The sequence below is a fragment of the Phoca vitulina genome, unplaced genomic scaffold (genome assembly GCF_004348235.1).
Source record: "Phoca vitulina isolate PV1807 unplaced genomic scaffold, GSC_HSeal_1.0 scaffold26, whole genome shotgun sequence".
NCBI classification, from domain to species: Eukaryota; Metazoa; Chordata; class Mammalia; order Carnivora; family Phocidae; genus Phoca; species Phoca vitulina.
Window position 1 is genome coordinate 19,317,571 of NW_022589729.1, and position 19,811 is coordinate 19,337,381.

General features: G+C 56.7%; 1 protein-coding gene across 20 annotated transcripts in view; it reads right to left on the reverse strand.

The window, feature by feature from the left end:
- Positions 1-436: 436 nt before the first annotated feature.
- The window catches only part of NFASC (neurofascin), a 179,667-nt gene continuing 160,292 nt past the window's right edge, over positions 437-19,811 (reverse strand). For 10 of the 20 annotated variants that reach the window (XM_032422255.1, XM_032422252.1, XM_032422254.1 and 7 more), the window contains 5 exons: positions 18,257-18,373; positions 16,834-16,986; positions 10,016-10,147; positions 7,894-7,963; positions 437-4,942 (listed from right to left, as the gene is read on the reverse strand). In XM_032422255.1, the coding sequence (XP_032278146.1) occupies positions 4,711-4,942; positions 7,894-7,963; positions 10,016-10,147; positions 16,834-16,986; positions 18,257-18,373 (704 nt within the window). In that variant the 3' untranslated portion in view covers positions 437-4,710. The remainder of the gene's footprint in view (positions 4,943-7,893; positions 7,964-10,015; positions 10,148-16,833; positions 16,987-18,256; positions 18,374-19,811) is intronic. The other 10 variants (XM_032422257.1, XM_032422266.1, XM_032422265.1 and 7 more) reach the window with 1 other exon arrangement.

Consider the following 19,811-nt stretch of genomic DNA (forward strand, 5'->3'; position numbering starts at 1 on the left):
CCTGTCCATGAGATCAGCTCTGTGATTCCTCCGCGTGCTGCAGTCTGAAGCTATCCAAAGCGACGCACCCTGGGACTGAGCTCGTTTCCAGCCTTAGCATCACAGGACTTCTGTTTAATACTGTGTTGACAGAGGTGCGCTGGGTGGGGGTGTGGCGCAAGACACTGCTCGGTGGGGTCTCGTGGCTTCCCTGGGTGGTTGTCCTCTCCCTCTGATCCTTCTCAACCTGTCTCGGGAAGGCTGTTCTCAACAGTGGGGAGAAGGCAGGGCGCTGCCCGGGCTTGGGCTGGGCCGGCTGGCGACAGCAGCAAGGTTGGTTCGAACTCCCAAGGGCTGGCCCCTGCCTGGTTTAGGGGACGGGACTGCCCGGAGCTGGCTCTGCCTGGGGCACCGTCTCCTCCTGGCATTTCAAGTTTGTTTCATTCGTCTCCTCCGATTTTTTTTTTTTTTTTTAAATCAGGGACCTCCTACATGCTACCCCTAAGCCACCATGCGAAGCTCAACCAGGATCCGCTGGGTGATTTCTTCCTAGCAGACGTGTGTGTGTTTGGCAGGGGCTGTAGGAGTGGTCACCAAGGTGTCACGAATGGGGAGCACGCCCTGTGCCAGCATCCGAGGAACCTGCTGCCCACCCCCTGAGAGCCGGGGGAGCCTCCCTGCCTCAGTGTTAGCGAAGCAGCTTTGCTAAGACTGAGGCAAAGTGTTTTAAATCCCCACAGTCCCATGGGCTGTCTGTGACTCTCTGTGTCTTGGCTCGGATCCTGCAAAGGGCCCCATGATCCTTAAAGAACCTCTGCCCTGGGCTGTTCCCGGGGAAGCTTCCCTCTCCTTCGGATCAGACTTTCTCTCTCAGTTCTGCTGGCAGGAATCCCTCAAATGGGGTCCAACCTGGGCAGCCTCTTCCCCCCTTGTCCTGAGCTGCACACTGCACCCATGCAGCCCTTCACATCTCGTCTCAAGCGGGTCGGGGTGTGAACTCACCCTAAGATGTCATAATCAGTACTGTTGCCCCTGAAAGTGCTGCCCTACTGTGTGGGTCGGCCCGTGCGTGGGTGCTGGGTGTGGGCGGGGGAGGCAGCCCCTTAGCTGGAAAACCACGTGTCCTCAGCCCTTCCCGAAGGCCGTGTTCGGGAAAGCTGTGGACGCAGTATCTGGCCCAGGTTGCAGATACCCCTTGCAGGGTGAGCAGTGTTGGCACGGGCTGTCTCTTGGACAGGTGGACACTTCTCCAGACCTTGGGACTTGCCAGAAAGGGGTGGACCAGATGCCTCCCACCTCCCAGGGCAAAGGCAATGGACAAGGGAAAGAGCTAGTCTGGTTTTCCCTTCAACCGAACCTCAACCATCTCTTCAATAGCAAGGTAAGGAAAGATGGGTCCCCTCCACCAAAAGCCAGGCAAGGTGGGAGGCAGCTGTCCCCTGGCCCTGCAGTGCTCTACTCCTTACACGCTGGCCTTCCTGCTCCTTCAGGTGGGCCCCTGCCCCTCTGTGGGGAGAGGTATTCAAAGGATGGATGACATAGGGGAGATGGGGGCACCAACATACAGACAAGCTAAGCAACTTGCCCCAAGGGGCAGAGCAAAGAGGCTCAGGAAGCAGTACTTGTCCTCGACCCCACCCTGCAGGCTCTGACCACTCCGTCTTGCTCAGCCTTGTGGACCATGTGCTCTCCCCGAAGCGTCTCCCTTTGAGCCTGGAGCCATCGGTGGCTTAAGCACTCAGGGTGCTCCCAACCAATGCCCGCTGTGTCCTGAGCCTCAGCTCCAGGCCTGTGAGCCCTGGGAGGGCAGGGGCCACGCATGACTATGGCTCCGAGCCCGGCTCACTCTAGAAGTTCAGGAGTGTCTCCTGAGCCCACAGCCTGGCGGCCGAGCACAGCAGCTGGGCCTGCAGCATAGGCAATGGGGCTTCTGGGGTCGCTGCAAGATGCCCCCCGCAACAGCCAGGCAGGCGGAAGCACCAGTGGTGTCCCGTCTCCTGGCTCCACGGTTGGTAGGTTTTCAGGGGGCTGCTTGGGCGCCCCAGCTGGCCGGGCGGTGTGGGCCAATACTGCTTTCCGGCTACGCGGGCTCGGCTCTGGCACGGGCCCATGGAAAACGGACATCCTCTTCCTGGAAGGGCTGCTCCCGAACTCTGCCAGCCACACACCTCTCTAAGCATCTCCGCCTGGGGAAGACTGCTTCTCCAGGCTCAGGCTGGCGCCCGTCTGCCAGGGCTGGGCGGTGTGGTGGCGCGGGCAGCGCCTCTCCTCGTGGGGGCCGAGGGCAGCTGTGGCTCAGAGCCGGCAGGACACACACGAGGAGCGGCCGGGCTGAGGGACCCTCTCTCCTCCAGACCCCGCGCAGGCAGAAGCCCTTCTGCGGTCCTCGGCTGCGCGGCAGGCGGACTGGCGCTGTGACAGCGCACGGTCCCCTCACCCTACGAGCCTGTCTGCGGTACACTGAGCCCACTAGTGTGCGGGGTGTCCCATGGAGTGAGGGGCCCGAGACTGCTCTGCTCCGATCCAGAGTGTTTTCTGGAAAGGCTGGTCCTTTAATTCCGTGCACAGGCACACTTCCCTGACGGTCCCTTGAGGGACGCTGGGCTTGGGTGCAGGAATGCCCCGCTGTATGCAGGCAGGCGTCAGAGGAAAGCAGGGGAGGGGACCCTGAGCTCACTCCTAGCCCGCCATTATTCCCCCTGTCCCCTGTCACCATGAGAGAGCTGCCCCTCGGCCTTCTGGGCCGCAAGGCTGGCCACGGCTGGGGCCAAAGGCCCGTTACTTGCTCTCAGGTTCAAACAACACAATTGGCTCAGCTCTGGGCTATGGTTTCTTACCTGCAGACAGAGTACATGTGTCTACGGGCTTGACCTTCAAATGACTGCTTACTAAGTGATGCAAGGATTGCTAATACCTTTGTGGTTTAAAACGTGTGGCACACGATGCTTTAATCGAGCCTCTGAAGGACACAGCCCCGTTCCTGCCCAGGCCGCCCCGCAAGCAGCTGAAGGCTCGAATCAGAGGCTGTGCCGTGGCAGGCAGGCCATCGCTAGGGGTCAGCTTCACCCTCCCGAAACGGACTCCAGCTGCAGCGACAGCCACCGGCTTGCTCTCAGGCTCAAGATCTCTCTCTGAGGCTAGGTACCTTTGGTTTCAGACACAGATTAGGTGGGGAGGATGAAGGCCGCGCCTTCGGTCTCAGAGAACTGGAGTCGGCCAGGGTCTCCGGCTGGGGCAACGGGATGCAGGGCACGCGTCGAGTGGTTGCTCTCGTTCTGTGGTGACGTTTGCAGGGGCCGCCCCACTCTCGAGACACACATTGCTGGAGGCTTCGAGGCTTGCGGGCAGGGGCTTGGGAACCCGGGAGCTGCAGGGCCAGATCAGAGCTGCGTAAGGCATCCGGAGGGCGCGGGGTCCCCAGGCCAGGCTCTCCGGCGCGGTCAGCGTGGTGTTCCTGCGGGCTCTCCTGATATGTAAATATCCCAAGGAGAGGACACGCTGGTTCGGTCTCAGGGTGGCGGCGGGGGGGGGGGGGGGGCACGGTGTAAAACACCACTTTCAACGTCTTACAGAATTGACCAAGGAGATGCTCTCTGCTAGAGACGAGAGGGGGAGCAGCATGTTACACCCCCAAACACACCAAAGCTTCTGCATTGCCTGGTTCCATCTCCGTGAGGGCAGCGGCGGAGATCCCTGACCAGGTAGGGGGCACCCTCTCCCCTGCAGGCAGGGGGCATGGTCCTCTCTCCCACATCCTGGGTTTCATTGATGGGGAGGAAGGAAGTCCAAACCCAGCCCTTTCCTTCTCTTCTGAGGTGAGCACAGCTCCCCAGGGACCAGATGCCCGGTTTCCTTCTGCTTGAGGTACTCGGCCACGGGTGTCGAAGCTCTTCCCATCCGTGGCCGCTCCTGTTCCTCAGACTCCTTCAGAGCTGGCGCAGCTCTTGTCTGGGACACTCTGGAGGAAGGGGCAGGGTGAGAGCAAGGAGCAAGAGGTAAGCCCACCTCCCGACTGAACCAGAGCGAGGCCAGCAGGCCTGCCTACTCTCTCCCTGCCAAAAATACTGTCATTTTCCAGAAAAGAGCCAAGCCCAGCTCAGCAACTGACAAGGCCAAGGCGCATGGGTTGGGGGCCCGGGGAGGCATCTGGCGAGAAAGGCATCCTTTGGAAATACATTGGCCAGGTGGCGGTGTGAATACGACAGCTTTTCTCGATGTTCTTTTACAGGTCAATCCTTTTGCCTATCTGGGGGAGAATCCACCTATTCTTTCTTTGTCCAGGGACATTTCTTCGAAAGGAAAAGAAAATGGAGATGCTAGGTCTGGATGGGGAAGATGCACAAAGCAAAAATAAAGACAACATGAAGGGCCATAACCAACAGAAACTGGTGTGTGCGCTGAGGTCAAGGGCGGGCAGTGGGGGTGGAAGGCTCAAGGCGGCCATGAGGCTGAGCAAAGGGCTGGGTTCCCTCCAGCTGAGCTTAGCCTGGACTCTAGCTCTTCCACAGGGTGGCACCCCAGGGGTGCAGGGGGGGTCATCGGGAGGGGGTTGGGGTTGGCTGGGCGGTCACTGGTCCTCACAGCTTGGCAGACCCCCTTGTTGTACCCTTCCTTGTCCCTGAAGGTGGTGGCGGCTGTGTGGTAGGTCTGCAGTGGCTTCATCTGCCCCTCTCCCCTCCTCCCACTTGCAAAGTAGTGGCTGTGCCCTGGGTTGTGGGGGGGGGGGCTCCATTAGGCCAGAGAATAGATGGCGTTGACAGGCGACGTGGCCTCTGAGCTTTCATTGCCCTCTGTCTCCTCCTTGTCCTTTTTGACCGTGTACTGGCCGATGAAGGACCCGTCCTCGTTGAACTGCCCCTCGCCACCCTCGCCATAGTCCACCAGGCTATCGTCACTCTCCTGCTGCTTGATGGTGCCATCCAGGGACGTCTGGCTGCCCTGCAGGGGCTTGTTGTCCTCGTCACTGGCCAGAGAGAGACAGAGAATCAGGGTCTGGCCCAGTCCAGTGGTGCTTAAACCCAGGCGGGGTAGCACCAGGCTGCTGGTCTCTCGCCGGGCATATGTGCTCTGCAGCTCAGAGAGGGGAGGGCCTCAGAGGTCACCAGTCAGCGCCCCCAGCCCCCAGGCCTCCCCTGTCCGGCTGGGTTACAGAAGGGAACCCGAGGCCCGGAGAGGACCGTCTTCTCCCAGGTGAGGTGGCAAGGTGGTGCAGAGCTGGGCCTGGAGGCCACTCTTCCAGACTCCCGGGCTGGGCTCCCTGTCATGAGGCAGAGACAGCCACCCCACAGTGAGGACAGCCAGCTGCTGTAAGAGGAGGCAGGATGGGGTGGGCCAAGGAGCTGGGGGGCTAGAGCTGCGTGCGTCACTGTGTGGTTCTGGGGTCTTGGGAAAGCCTTTCTTCTCCCTGGGCCTTAGTCTCTCCATCAAGAGGGGCTGAACTCGCTTTGACTCTCTGTGATCTGGGTGGCCCTGTCTCGAAAGGCTCTGCCCTTGACTAAAAGCAACGGGTCTGGGCCACGGGGAAACAAACCTCTCCCCTGCCTCTCCCCTCCTCACGTGGTGTGGGTTCTGTCCGCTCTCTGGTTTACCGACGAGCAGATGCTGTTGCTGGGGCCTCGAGTGAAAGAGGGTGGGACGAGCGGAGGGGCACACACAGGAGTGCGAGGCCAGCACCCGGGGACAAAGCTCAGCAAGGCTCTGGCGACCCTGCCCAGGCTCCTTGGAGGCCCCCAGGTCCTGCTCTTGGGCTCCGAGGGGGGGCCAGGTGCTGCTGGCCCCATTTCAGAGGGGAGACGGCCCCCAGGCAGGAGGCAGCCGGGCGGCAGCGGGAGTATGGGTCCCAGCCAGTGCGGCCCCCGCGGTGCCCAGCGTGGCAGACACATAATGTCCCCTCCCTGGCCCCCAGGCCACTTAGTCGTTCCTGGGTGTGTGTGTGTGGGGGGGATGTGGAAACAGCTGGCTGAGTTGCCATTAGAGGGGGCAACGCATGGTGGCTTCTAACACTGGTGCTGGGCAGAGACAGCTAGCAGCGGAGGACCTGGAGCCCGAGACCGAGGGGGCGTCAGTCCACGCAAAGCTATGAGCCCTCCCTCTTGCGCCCCATTACCTCGGCCTGTTCTCTGAAGGCAGGGCTACGGGGAGGTGGCGGGGCTGCAGGGCTGCACTGAGTCTGTATGGAGAGTGGGGCTCACGTTTGGAAAACTAGCAGCTTCTTGCTGGTCCTGGTCCTACTCACGGGTCTTTTTTACACACACTCCCTCCCAGGAGCATGAGGATTGTGTCTGTGTGATTCTAGGGGATTCCAGGTACCTAAGCCAAATGCAGCCACTGGACAGGAATGGCCCAGCTTGGGCAGAGGGAGCGTCTCAAGTGTGTCAGGTTCTTACAGAGAAAGAGGATCTAGATCTGGAAAGAACAGACCTCTTCTAAGGGAAGCTTGAAAGGAACCAGAAGGAGTAGGGGGTCCCTGGTCTAGTCACCTGTCACCCCATCTCCCGAGAGACCCTGGAGACACAGGTGGGCAGATGAGGGAGAGAGAAGCAGAGAGACCCACCAGAGAGGTGCTTCGCTGCCAAGCCAAAACTGAGGCGGGTGTGTGTGCGCGTGTGCGTCTGTGGTGTGTGGGCCCGTGCATGCACCTGTGTACATATATCCAGCCTCAGTGTGGGTGGGACAGGGGAGTGGGTGGGGAGAAGGCAGATATTTTTGCCCAACAGCTTCCGTGCCTGGGGGAGGAGAGGTGCCTGAGGGAGCAGCTTCTCATAGCACAGGGGGCCGGGTTGCACTGAGGGCCTGGGGAAGGGAAAGCCCCATGTTCTTTGGAACCGGTGGCCAGGAAGGAAATAGGGCTCAGCCCCTGGGGAAGATGGGCCCTGCCAGGGGTGCTGAGGACAGTCAGGGGAGGGGCCTCTCCTGCTTGCCGTTTTAGGAGGCCTTTGGAGATGTTGGGACTGGGCAGACGGATTTGGTACATAAGTCTCCAGATAGGCTTCTGGCTGGACAGTGGCTCTGGGCAGCGTCTGCCTGCCAGGCTGCTGATGAGTGGAGTGGTGGAGGCTGAGGGTAGGATAAGGAGAGGTCAGGGGAAGACGGGGTGATCTCGCCCCAGAGAGTAAACAGGGTGGGGGTGGGGAAGTAGGGTTCTGATCAGAGCATCTCCTCCCGCCCGCCTTAGTCTGGGAATGAGGCCTCCGTGACCCACCCCAAATCATTCCTTAACTCAGGATACACTTGCCATCAAAATGGAGATTACAACTGTGTAATCTGTCTCTCTCACGCCAGCCACAAAGGCCCGTCCAGATCTGAGAGGGATGGATCGTGATGTTGCCCCGCTGGGAGTCAGGCCCTGCTTCTCCAGCTCTGCCACCAGCTCGTTGGGCAGCAAGTATGGGTGGGGTTCCTGGGCAGGTCACTTCCCTGTCTGGGCCTCAGTGCTCTGATTTGGGACAAGCCCTGACCAGATGCTTCTCCAAGACTTGCTCTGGGCTAGGGCCCAGAGATATCATTCAAGTTCATGAGGAAAAGATCTAGAACCCCCCACCCCTGCCCCTCATCCCTCACTAAGTTGAGGTTTCAAGACAATACAGCTTCCCCAGGTCCCTGTCTTCAGGGTTAGGGTGGGGGGTGGGCAGAGAGGAAGCCGACAGCTCATTTCATGGCCACGGCGTTCCCAGCATCTGCTTTCAGAGGAAAGAGATGGAAACACACATCGAAGGAGCTCAGTAAATTGGAGCTGTGCGGTTGAATGAATGGAACAGTGTCCCTCAAATCCATGTGAGTGTGCAGGGCTGTGTCCTCCCTGCGGGGACACAGCCTCTTCCAGCCCACTCAGCACAAGCAGAGGCTGTTGGAGAGGCAGAGGTGACAGCAGGATGGATGGGGGGGCGGGGACCAGGAGCCAAAGAGATCACCCACCTGTAGTCAAAGGAGCCGTCCTCTTCCTTGGGGTCTTCGGGGCCCAGGGGAACATCCTTCTTTTCTCGCACTTGGCCGGTAAGAGAAGCAAAAACACAGACACGGCGATTATGTCCCTGCCCCACAGGACCCTGACTGTAGAGTTAGTGACACTCTCCCTTTCAACGGGGCACCATCGATGGCTCCCTTGTTCTTGCTTCCTGCATTTAACCAGCTGTCAAGTTGACGCCCCCGCCTCCTCCTCAACCCCGGCGTTTCCACACATCTCCGTTGACAACTGAAACCTCCTCCCACCAGGCCCCCCGCCACCTCTCCACGGGGTTGCCCCCAGACACCGAATGGATGTGATCCTTTCTTTGGCACCTTTCCTATTCTGCTCTGCAGGGTAATTATTTGTGCACAGTTGTAAAAGCCCCTAGCAGAGTGCCCTGGGCGGAGCGGGCACTCCGTACGCACTTTCGGGCTGGAAAATGCTCTCGTGTCTGTGACCTCACTAGTGTGTGGGACTCCCTTCTCCCACACCTGCTCTGTGGTTTGCACACACCCATCCCAGGCCTGTCTCCTGGGCTGTGATCTTCCCGCTGTGCCAACTGCAGTGTCTTGAGGGAGAGATCATCCCTCCTTCTCATGTCCTTCGCACCCAGCACAGAGCCCGGCACACAGGGACACTTACGCGAGTGACTATGTATCCTTCCTGAGGTATAGGGCGGGATGATCTCCCCCATTTTAGGAGAGGGAAACTGAGCCCTTCAGAGGTGAAGAACATATCCCAGAACTCATTAGTGACTGACTAAAGTTTAGCGTAAAGTCTAGAGCCCAGGCCTCATGGTTTGCTCATCTTTCCAGCGGACTAGGACCTTACCTTGCAGCTGGAGGGAAGGAGGTAAGCTGTGAGAACTTTCTGGAAAAGGACACTGTCTAAATGGGCAAAGGAAGCCTCCAAGCTTATCTGATGAGTTGGGGGGTGAGCTCAGTAAGGCTGTTCTCCCTGACTCTGGCTTTCTCTTTTACAGGAGAAAAACAATCCCAACACAGCACAACAAAGTGAAAGAAAACGTCATGCGCCAATAAAGAATTATAATTTCCTGCCCTCCCTCACAGACATCTCCCTCACTTAAAGCAGAGGCAGAACTCTTTAGAATCCTAGGGTCTGAGGGTATGCGGCGGGGGGGAGGTGGGGAGAGGAAATAAAAGAGAATCTTCTGAGTTGAGTCTTAGGGGGACCCTGGAGGAGGTCTTGTTTAGAGGCAGAGAGAGGAGGCATTTGGGGAGCACGGCCTGTGCTTGGCAATGGAGTTTTGGGGGGCAGGGAGCAATTTCATTCTACAGCCCAGCAGGATTTTCTCTCACTGGGTCATCCATTATCCTGTCCCCTGTCATTCTACTCACCCCATCCCAGACAGATGGCTTTGTTGCCCCTGTTTGAAAAAACAATCAATATTTCCAGAAGCAAGAATGCCAGAGGTCCTTGTCCTTGACCTTGGTCTGTCTGGGCTGGTGGATCTTGAGGCCCCCAGAAGAGCAACGGCTCTTTGGGATGCTAGGGAAGTCCAAAGCTCTTTCCCGATGGGGTCTGTACCAATGCAAGCCACCCCTCAACCTCTGCCCGCTCTTCAAGCAGGAGCTCCTGACCCTCTGCTGGGGGATCTGTCATTACAGCCCAGTCACCGAGAGCCTCTCTCATGGGCGTGCTTCTTCCATCCAGACCCTCCCCTCTCTGTTCTCTCTCATGGTTAGAAAAAATGCCTTTCTTCCTTCCTCCTTCCTTAGGACACAGGATCCTAATGAGATTCAGGCTGAAAAAAGCCAATTTACTGAGCAGACGGCTGGTGAGTCAAGGGGAGGGGAGGTCATTCTTAATAGGAGCCAGGGTTCCTTCTATCCCCTCTTTGGAGCTGCCTGGATCGTTTCATCCACCCACCTCGGACAAACTTAATTAACTCAAGTGCTTTCTGGCAGCTCTAAGATGCATGGACCAGGCGAGAGGACTCTATGTCCAAGCTTGGCAAGGGTTAGGCTCACTGGGAGAACTGAGCCCCCTGGATCTGGTCAGGGTCCTGGTGGCTCCCAGGAAAGCTTGCCGGCCCCATTCCCCCAAGCCCATTCCTCCCATACATCCTACCTGGGTACTTGCCACCTCGACTCCTCTTGATGAAACAGACGATGAGCAGGATCAGCACCAGGAGGGCGATGGCACACATGAGCCCAATGAACCAGCCCTGGGTGGCGATGTCTGCCTGGTTGTTGGTGTAAGCTGGGGGGAGGGGGGAGGGCCAGAAGCAAACACACAAGTGATTTCCCACGGGCGGAGGTGAGGAGGGAGACGTGGGGGGAAGGATGGCTATTTCATGTCGATGTTCCTCCTTGAGCCTTATGCTACTACCTAGCAGCCCTCTGGCCCGAACCACCCCGCTACAGGGACAAAGAGAAAATAATTAAAGAGCCAAGTTCCAGAGGTCAGAAAAGAGGCACAGGAAAGGGATATAGGGAGCAGAATAAGCAGCAGAAGGCTGAACAGGTCCTTTAGGAAGGGGAAGTTTCCTAAGGATGGGGCATGGCATTCTTGCAAACCAGACGGCTGGTCACAGCCTGGTGGGGATGGAGGGAAGGCCAGGGATTGGCCCTGGAGGTACAGTTCCCCATCAGGGAGCCTGGGGTGAGGAAATGGGACTCTGCTACCCACCAGGGAATGGGGGCCGTGGTTACATTGCAAAAACCTGTTCTAAGAACACCTTCACAGGCCTGCACAGGCTCCGAACAGCAACCTTTCCCACCAATATGGCCCTGAAACCAACCAGGTCTCCTGGCCGTGGGTCCTGGGCAGGGTGTTGTTCCAGAATGCCCTGTGCTTTCTCACATTCCCCCAACTGGATTGTGTGCTCCCTTACAGCAGAGACAGTCCCTGCACGGGTACCCCCAGATGGGCTGGGGCCAGGCCTTCAGCGCACCCCATGCCACTTCAGACCACTTTCACGCATGGAGACCCCCCACCCCTGTGACTGTGAGTCCCTCCCTAGCCCCGCAGGGAGCGCATGAAGACATGTCTCAACCTGAGCAGACCCCTTCACAATTCAAGGGGCATGTGAGTGGGCCTAGAGGACAAGAGCTCAGCTGCCATCTGACGGTGTCCTGGATGACCCAATGGTTGGCATTAGGGTTTGGGAAGGGGTGTGGAGTGGGCAGGACCCCCTCACTCTTCTTTCTATGGACTAGAGAACACAAGCACCCCCTCTTGAAACCCAGCCTGCCATGGGAACCAAGACTTGGGAGGAGAGGCAGGATCCAAGCCACCCTGAGCAGACCCAAAGTAACCCCGGAGCCGTCCGAGTGCGCCAAGGGGCGTCTCAGAGTGCCAGTCGACAGCAGGGTCCCAGAGAGCCCACACGCCCAAGCCAAGCACGGGGCCTCCTCCCAGAGTTGAGGGGAGCACAAGGAACAGAGGGGTGACCCGGAGCCCTCGTGCCCCAGGGTCTTTATCCCATGCCCTTTTGTGGGGCAGGTGTCTGGGTGCAATCTTACCCTTTGCTCTTCTTGGACAGAGAAACTGTCTTTATAGCCTTCTCTGTACCTAGGCAAGGGCACGGCACCAGGAAGGGTCTGGACAAATGGGGAAGACTGATGAGCAAAGGCTCTCTGCCCTGGTTGTGCTCACCCGATCTGTGGATGTTGTGGGAGGAATCCCATCCCCCCCACTCCTGCTCCTGCAGGCCGTTCCCTGGACAGTGTCACAGAGATCCTCCCAGAACCCCACATACGAGCAAATTACTTCCTCGCTCCAACCCTCCAACGCTGCCCACTGCTACTGAGGAAACACCTACCTTCCTATCCTGTCCTGGCAGGCCCCACCCGAGCTGGCCCCAGACACTTCTCTAGGCCTGTCTCCCTCCCTCTCTCCTCCAGCCACACTGGCCGCCCACGGCCCTACCTCAGGCCTTTACATGTGCAGCTCTTCCTTCAGATGGCCGCCTCAGTCAACGTCCCGCCCCCCTCCCCAGACCTTCTCAGCTAAAGCCAAAGTCCTCTCCCCCAACCAGCCACCCTCTGAGGGCTCTCACTCCCCTTTCTCCTAGCACTCATTCTCAGCCGGAAGCCGGAAGGCTTTATCATCCCCATTTTACAGATGAGACAACTGAGGCACAGAGAGTTTATGTGATTTGCTCAAGGTCACAGAGCTGGTAAGCTATGTGCACCTCAACTGGACCTCTGCTGCTGCCTCGCAATCCCTCCGCTCCCCTCTACCTGACCCCCAAACTGTTGCTCCCTCTCGTGCTGCTCCACGCCATCCTTTCCCCATGCCGGCGACATCAGTGTGACCACTGAAACCTCACAGCCTCCACAGCTGTCCCTGCCTCCAGAGCAGTGGCAGCAGCTCGCCCCTCCTGGGGGGGCTCAGTCCTAGAAGGATCTCAGACCCTCCAGAGTCTTCCTCTTTGCTTTCTCCTCCCTCCTGCTGTTAAACACATTGAAGCTTCCTGGATCTTAAAACAAAAACCCTGGAGGAACCCACCAGACTTTTCAGCTCTAGCTCAGGCACTGTCCTTTTCTAGGTGAACTCCTTCACCTTCCATGGTCTCCGGGTCCCGTCAACTCCTTCCTCCAATCCCGTCAGGCCAACCTCAAGCCTCTCTCTACTCAGCAACTACCACCATGGAGTGGGTCTTTCCCAAACCTGCCTCTACTTCCTTGGCTCCTACCTTCCCCTGTCCTCCAGGCCTGACTTTCCAACCGGCAATCCCTTTACTCATCTCGCATTGTCCCTCCAGCCACGTCCGCAGCTGTAAGCCCAGTGTTCCCAGCCAACATCCTAACATCTCCTTGGATGGTCCATCTGCTTGAAATTCAACCCATGTCTTCCTGCCCCTCGATGCTCTCCACTCCCGCCAGTGGCTTCCCCATTCCTGCCATCCCTAAGGCTTATCCTTTCTCCTTCCAGCGTCCTTCATATTTGCCCCATTGCTCCAGGCTAGAGGGGTCCCCTCCTCACCCCGGGTCTATCAGGTCCCAAGGATACAATGGCACATCATGTCATTATGCTCTCAGGACACCTCCCATCATGCCTGGCCTTCCAGGTGCTCTGCGCGTCCCCTCCCTGCAGCTCCCCCCCTCCCCCGTGCCCAAGAGAGCCTGGCCTGCCACCCTTCTTGCTCTCCACCTCCACACTCCACCCCTCCTTCCTCAATCTCCCACTCCTCCAGCTCACACCAATCTCAGAAGTCCGATTTTACCCGTTTACTCCGCGAAATGTAACATTCAATCGCTCTGTTTCCTGGGTCTGGATTTTTAATGATACTATTAAAGGCTTGAGAACAGGGGAGTCTTTGGGCCCCCTAGTGCTTAGCACGATGCTGGTCACATAGCAAGCAGGCAGTGACTACTTATTAAAGATCAGTTTAATCCTAATTCAATATGGTTAATTTGGGATACTTGCCGGGGTCACAGGGAGATTGGCTTGACCATGAGCCACAACTTGAGTTTGGATGGTGGTTCCCACCTTCTGCAGAACAGTTGGTTTTCTCCACTACCATCTTCCTGATGCTTGTTCTGATATGTCCTGACAAGCCATCTCCCCGAGACTCCCTTTCTCTTGGGACAGGAAGTCACAATCCCAGGGAGAGCGGCCATATGGGCAATCCGGAAAGCGAATGTAGCTCTCCATTCCTGACAGCACCTGAAGCTCAGATGTTACCTTCAGTCCTTACCAAAAAGGTTCGAAGAATGTTCTGGACCCAGAAGGCTGTTCAAATCCAAGTGGGTTTTGTAACTACGTGTGGCGCTGGTTGTTAACTAAACTTCTCATGGCCATGGCTTTGCAATATATACATATATCAAATCATTATGTTATACACCTGAAACTAACACAATGTTGTATGTCAATGATATGTCAAGAAAAACCCAAACCCAAACCCAAACCAGGTGGGATCTGGGGTGAGGTGAGCTCAACCAGACTCCAACAAAATGACTTAGTTTCTCAAGAACCAAAAGCAATTTAGGACAAGATGATCTCACTCACAACGTGACCCGACAGAGTGGACTCTGAGAGGCGGAAGGCCTTGCAGCGAGGCTTAAGCGCATTACATTTGTCTGCCAACATCATTCTTAATCGATCTGCTCAACATGTTTCAAGATTCCTAATGGAGACAGTAATGACAACATTCAAAGACTGGGGTGCATTTACACTCGCCACCTTCCACTGGAATGGGGAGCAGAACAGCACCGGCTCCGCCGGCCCACAAGGCCTGGCAAACTCAGGTCCAAATGCCTCTTACTCCCGACCAGAGGCCATATTTTGTGTGCCTCCCACACAGCACAGCCTGCAACACTGCTCAGAAATGGGCCATTCATGTGCAAGGCAGGCAGTTCTCATGACTCAAAGGCCAGTCACTCGAAGTCCGCAGGAGAATTACATTTCAGAAATAAGGGTAGATGAACATGCAGAACAGGGGTGGACTTCCTGCAGGTGCATTTGGGCTTAGCTGCTCTTAGAAGCACCATCTGACGCCTCTGCCTCACCTCCGTGCCCCACGGTGGGATTCTTCCAAACACAACCGAAAGAGGCTCACTACGGGGAGGTCCCCTCATGTCCCTCCTCCCGCTTTCCTGAGGTCTGAGGCAGTTCGCAGTCTGTCCTGTGGCCCACCGTCAGCACCTGCCTGCTGCCGCCTGGCCCCATCCCGCCCACCCCAGGACAGAAGAGCTGGCGAGCCTCCGGAGTCCAGAGTTATGTGTTTGTGGCCCCTTGGGTCTCTTTGCCTTCAAAAGCTTCAAAGAGGTGATTAACTTTCCATGTGGGATCTTCCCGCTGAGGGTCAGGGAGCTGGTTAGCATTCCTAGTGGTTTTCTTCCATATCCCCCCTGAACCACTGCCGCATGTTTGAGTCTGTGGACTGAAGTGATGGCCTGTGGTCACCTAAATGACCTCTGGGTTGGACCCAGAGATGCTCATAAAGTCTTGCTGTGATGAGACTCTGGGACCTAGGGGATCGTGTGAACTTGGCTCGGGAGTCCACCCACAGGATACACAGCGTGCATTTTCAAAGAATCCAGAAACACACAAACTTCAGAAAGTGAAAATATTTCCTTTCCCTCTGTGGTTTGCACATAGTAATTTCTAGCCAGCCAGCGACATCAATGAGCAATATGTACTCAGGGCTAGGGTTGCAAACCTGCTCACCCCAGCTTGCACGGAGAGGAATCTGGGACAACTCACTCACTCTGAAAGCAATCTATCAGGAAGAGTGTCTCCAGAACAACCACAGGAAAAGAGAAAAGGACACTGAGTCAATGTTCAGAAGTGTATTATCGGTCGTCTTATTTTTCTTTTCTTTTTTTTTTTCCCCCCTGTACCGCATGTTTTATATGGGGAAGCAGATTGGGATGTCCCCGAGGGCAGGGCCTGGTCCTTTCCTCTCTGGCTCTTTCTCCGCACCCCTCACTCACAGCCCCAGGACTTAGCGCTGGGAGAAGTCAAACTCTGGAAGCAGGCTGCCCTGGCTTTTGTAGCATTCCCTAGGAAGGGGCTCTAGCCTGGGATCTTATCTGTGCTTCCTGCCTCTGTGCTGGACTCAGGTTGATAATGAAGCAAACTCAAATGCACGCACCGATAAGCAACAGCTTGGGATCCTGACTGGGTCAGACAGAGTCCAGCCACCTGCTCTGCTCGGCCAACTGTCCAGTTCCCTTGCCTGGCTCCCACGCTGGCCAGGCCACTTGCTCAGATGTCTTGCCTGAGTTGGCTGGGCTGTCCTCAAGCAGGCAGCTGGACTCTCAGACTCCCTGTATCTCGACAGCCTGGGCATGGGCAGTAGAGGTGGAGGCACGGGGCGAGGACAGGACGTCCAGACAGGAGGGACCAGGCCAGAAGGGGTGGAGTGAGACATTTATACAGATGCGTAGTGACTCTTAAGATGCCTGCTACCAGGATGAGCCTGGCCAGGCGCAGCAAGAGCGATGAATATTTCAGTCAACATTCAGAATGCCATATAAATCATTGTGTGGTTTTTTTCTCTATGCGTGTGTCTACTAACCCGCATCTGATCAGGACATCCTGGGGGCAGGGACTGGTCCTTTTCTCTCTCTGGCTCTTCCCCCAACACTCGCCCTTGGCCCCAGGGCTTAGCATGGCCACCTGCCTGGCTGACTGGGAAGATACACACGAACACATGAGCAGGTGCCCTCAAGTCTCCAAGCTGCCTGCCCAACCTGACCTTCTCCCGTTTCCGGAGCCCCTGCTGGCCTATTCCTTTGGCACGCTGAGGTTGCTTCTCTAGCGACAGTTGAAGTCCTTTTCGAGCCAGAGCTCTGCTCCTACTGGAGAGCTTCCTCCTCTCCCCCAACTCGATGAAGATCAACTACTTTGAAGCCATGGCAAACTTGGGATAAAAATTAAGCCAAAAGAAAGCCCCCAACAACTCATGTCACACACTTCGGAATTTTTTTAACAGATGACAGTGGCAAGACAGGGATATACATGCTGATGCTGGGAAGATTTCTAGGTCGAGACCCTTGGATGGCCCTATCTCTTAATGCCACGTGAGGAACCAAGGTCCTGTGCACACGGGGCAGGCTGCCCTGTGCTCCTCCAGCCCCCAGACCCACACACAGGGCCCAAGTTTGCACCTGTGCCAAGCCCTTTTGTTTTAAGCACAGCGAGGAGGGCCAGGCGCCTCCTCCGTCCTCAGCCTACAATCCTATTTCCTTCGGACTCCCCACGCACGCCTCGGGGTCAGAAGGGCGCTTCCTCGCCACTGTGCATGCACTCTGGCTCCTCTTGGCTTCCTGGGAGCTGTGGACCGACGTCTAATAAGAGCCGAGACACGCCATGCAAGGTGGGGAATGGGTGGGATGAGTCTTCTTTCCAAGGAGGAGAGACAAGCAGGAAGCTGAGAATGGAATGCAATGCCCCATGCTTGCAGGGGGTGGCCCGGCCAGACCCCCTCTCACCTGTACTGGTCATAAAGGTGATGACGGTACTGCTGATGCCCTCGTTGTCCCGGGAATAAACGCGCAACGTGTATGTCATCCCGGGATAGAGGTCTGTCAGCTGTACAGGCTGGGCCTGGGCCTTAACAGGGACACTTTTTTTCGTATGGTTGCCTGGGGAACAGAAACCTCAGTCAGCCTAGGGCCAGGCACGAGGAGCTGGAGAGGCAGTGCTTAGGTTCCTGGTCACCGGTCAAGGGCAGAAGCATGGGGGGAGGGCCAGGCCGCTGCGCAGACCAGGAGGTCACCGGACAGCTCCATCAGCCCTTCCAGGCGGTGCCGACTCTCCCACACAGCAGCCTTCCCTCCAAGGGCGCTCTTCTCTCTCCCCAAGCTTTCTTTCCTCACTACAGTCTGAAACACTAGACACTATGACCTACTTCCCGGGTGGGAGCTTTCCCGGTGAGGGTCCGAGAGCCACTCAGCATCCCTCCTGGTAAATGGAGGTGAGGCAGGACTCTACTTCTTGGCTCTCACTCCTGGTTTCACCTGTCTTTTCTCGCTGTGTGGAGGATTCACACATCAGGAGAGGCCAGTACCTGGCATCTGGCGTGCGGGGTACAGGGGGCCGCAGGAAGCTGCGATAGCAAGGACCAAAGTCGGGGTGCCGATTCTATGGACGTGAACCCCTCCAACCACAGAGGACTGACAGTCGGCTTTGCTCTTTCCTTACAGATCTTCGGGGAGCTCACCCAGGCGGATCTCCTGGCTGGGTGAGCTGGTTTCATTCATTGCTAAGGAGAACACCATAGTGGGTCTGAATCTTCAGGGGCAGGGCCCTTCCCTCAAAGAAGGCAGATATCTTGACCACACTCTACAGTCTGATAAATATGTACCCTTGATCCTAAGATCCAACAAAGAGTGAACAGCTCAGCTCCAGCCACCCGCTCTCTGCGACAAAGTGGCCCCGGTCAGTGCCTTGGATGGGAGGCCACTGGTATTCCTCTGTGAGCAAAGCGCAGCTATACCCAAAAGTCTGAACTGGCCTAGCCTGTCTAGTGGAGACACCACAAACATGGATTGTGAGTTAAGGAAATCCAGGCAGAAGTGAGGTTTGGCTCATGGCTGGGGGGGGAGTGGTGGTGCTTTCAGAACCCTCATCCTGGGCAGGAAGCGGACGCAGGGCCCCATTACCCAGGTCCTCCCCAGCACATGCAACCCTAGACCTCCACTAATGGCTTCAGAAGCCCTCTTCCTTCTCTCTCAGCTGCTCTTCCCACCCCACTGCCGCCGGAGCGCGTATCGATTTCATTAAGTCATAATTAAGCCGGGCTAACAGGCCCCTCGGAGCCTGGGGGAGTTCGCAGGATCTCTCTAATGGCATCTACACTACCCGCCGCAGCTGCTGCCACCGCCCCCCCCCCCACCGCTCAGCAATGCTTACTGTCGGTGTACTCAACCACAAAGTCAGTTCCGGGCCCGAAATTGTGCTTCCAGGTGATGTTGGCCCATTTACTGTTGGGGAGCACCGTGACGTTCCATATGGACTGCCTGTCGGGGGCTGGTGGGCAGGTTAGAAGAGGGGTTAGTGGTGAGGAGGGAGGCAGCTCTGGAGACACACACACGTGCACACACACATATATATACACACGTGCGCAGCTCGGAAAGGGAGGACTCAGAAGAGGCTGTGCACGGGGCCCGACAGAGCTCCAGGCTGCAGCCTCGGTGACCAGGCCAGAGGTCGCCACCCAGGTACGAGCGGGTGCAGTCAGGAGGACCCGTGAGTGCGGGAGAGCTGGAGACGGTCTGTGTGTCCACACAGGTAGGGGCAGGAACGAAAGAGCGGGTTTCGACCTATGCCACCTGGGGCTTGAACCTGGGCTCTTTCCCTTTTTAGATCCCTTGTCATGGATCGGAATGGGGCGGCGGAAGGAACCCGGAGAAAGCCCCGTTGGCCAGCATACAGACCGAGGGCGAGAGATGTGCCAGCCTCGTTCCCTTCAACCACAGACATTCTACAGGAAGGAGAGAGGGATCTTCCAAAGGCCCTCGAGAGTCGTGATGTGTAGGAAGGGCGGGACCAAATGTCGGAGAGCTTTACAGGGCTCCTGAGACTGGAGGAGAACAGTAACCCAGACGGGTGTCTCTGGAGTCCCTGTGGTCCTTCTTGGTCAGCAAGATCTTGGATTATGTGGAACATGGCCTTGGACTCTCTGAGGGGACTTGGGGTCTACAACCCCAGGGTCCCAAGTAGAGAGGAGAGGTATGAACCCCTCTTCTCCCTCTCCTGGGCTAGGTGGAACCCAAAGAAGGTAACTCCTTCTTGACCCCCCACCCTCGAAGGTTCAGACACCAGAAGAATCCAGTTCTTTTGGCTTCTCAGCACTAAATTGTCTTTGAGGCTTGATCTCCATGTAATACGGAAGACATTAATTATCTAGTGCCTACGAGCTGGGAGCTACTTTATCAAAGCCACGGCACTGTCTGAAACCATAGCCTGTGGACAGGAGAGTGGCACTAATCTTCAAACGTAATCATTTTTCACGAGTCCCAGCAGTCTGATTACCCCATTTCCCAGCAAAGATTTAATAGTGGAGTACTAGCGTGAAGCCTTGTATTTCAAAGACTTTACAAGTGTGGCTCCTGTATATTTTATTAGCATGCAAGGGGGCACTGTCACCAACTCACTTGTCAAAAATAAATGAATAGAGTACGTTGGTGATGCATTTATTCATTATCTATTTGACATGTGACTGAGTCTGCAGGGCTGGGAAGTGATAAAAGATCTCCTGGTCTTCGCTTCAAAGAAGTGCCTTCTCTACTACAACCTTGTCAGTTGCCGGTTGCCCCAGGTGAATATGATTCATGTTAGGTGAGGGGCCAAGAAAGAGACTCCACTGATGGCGCCATGGGGCATTCTCTGTGGGAAGGGCAGAACACAGGCTTCTTTACTTATCTGCCTGGGGTCTCCATTGTACTGGTGGCTTTTAGCCACCCCA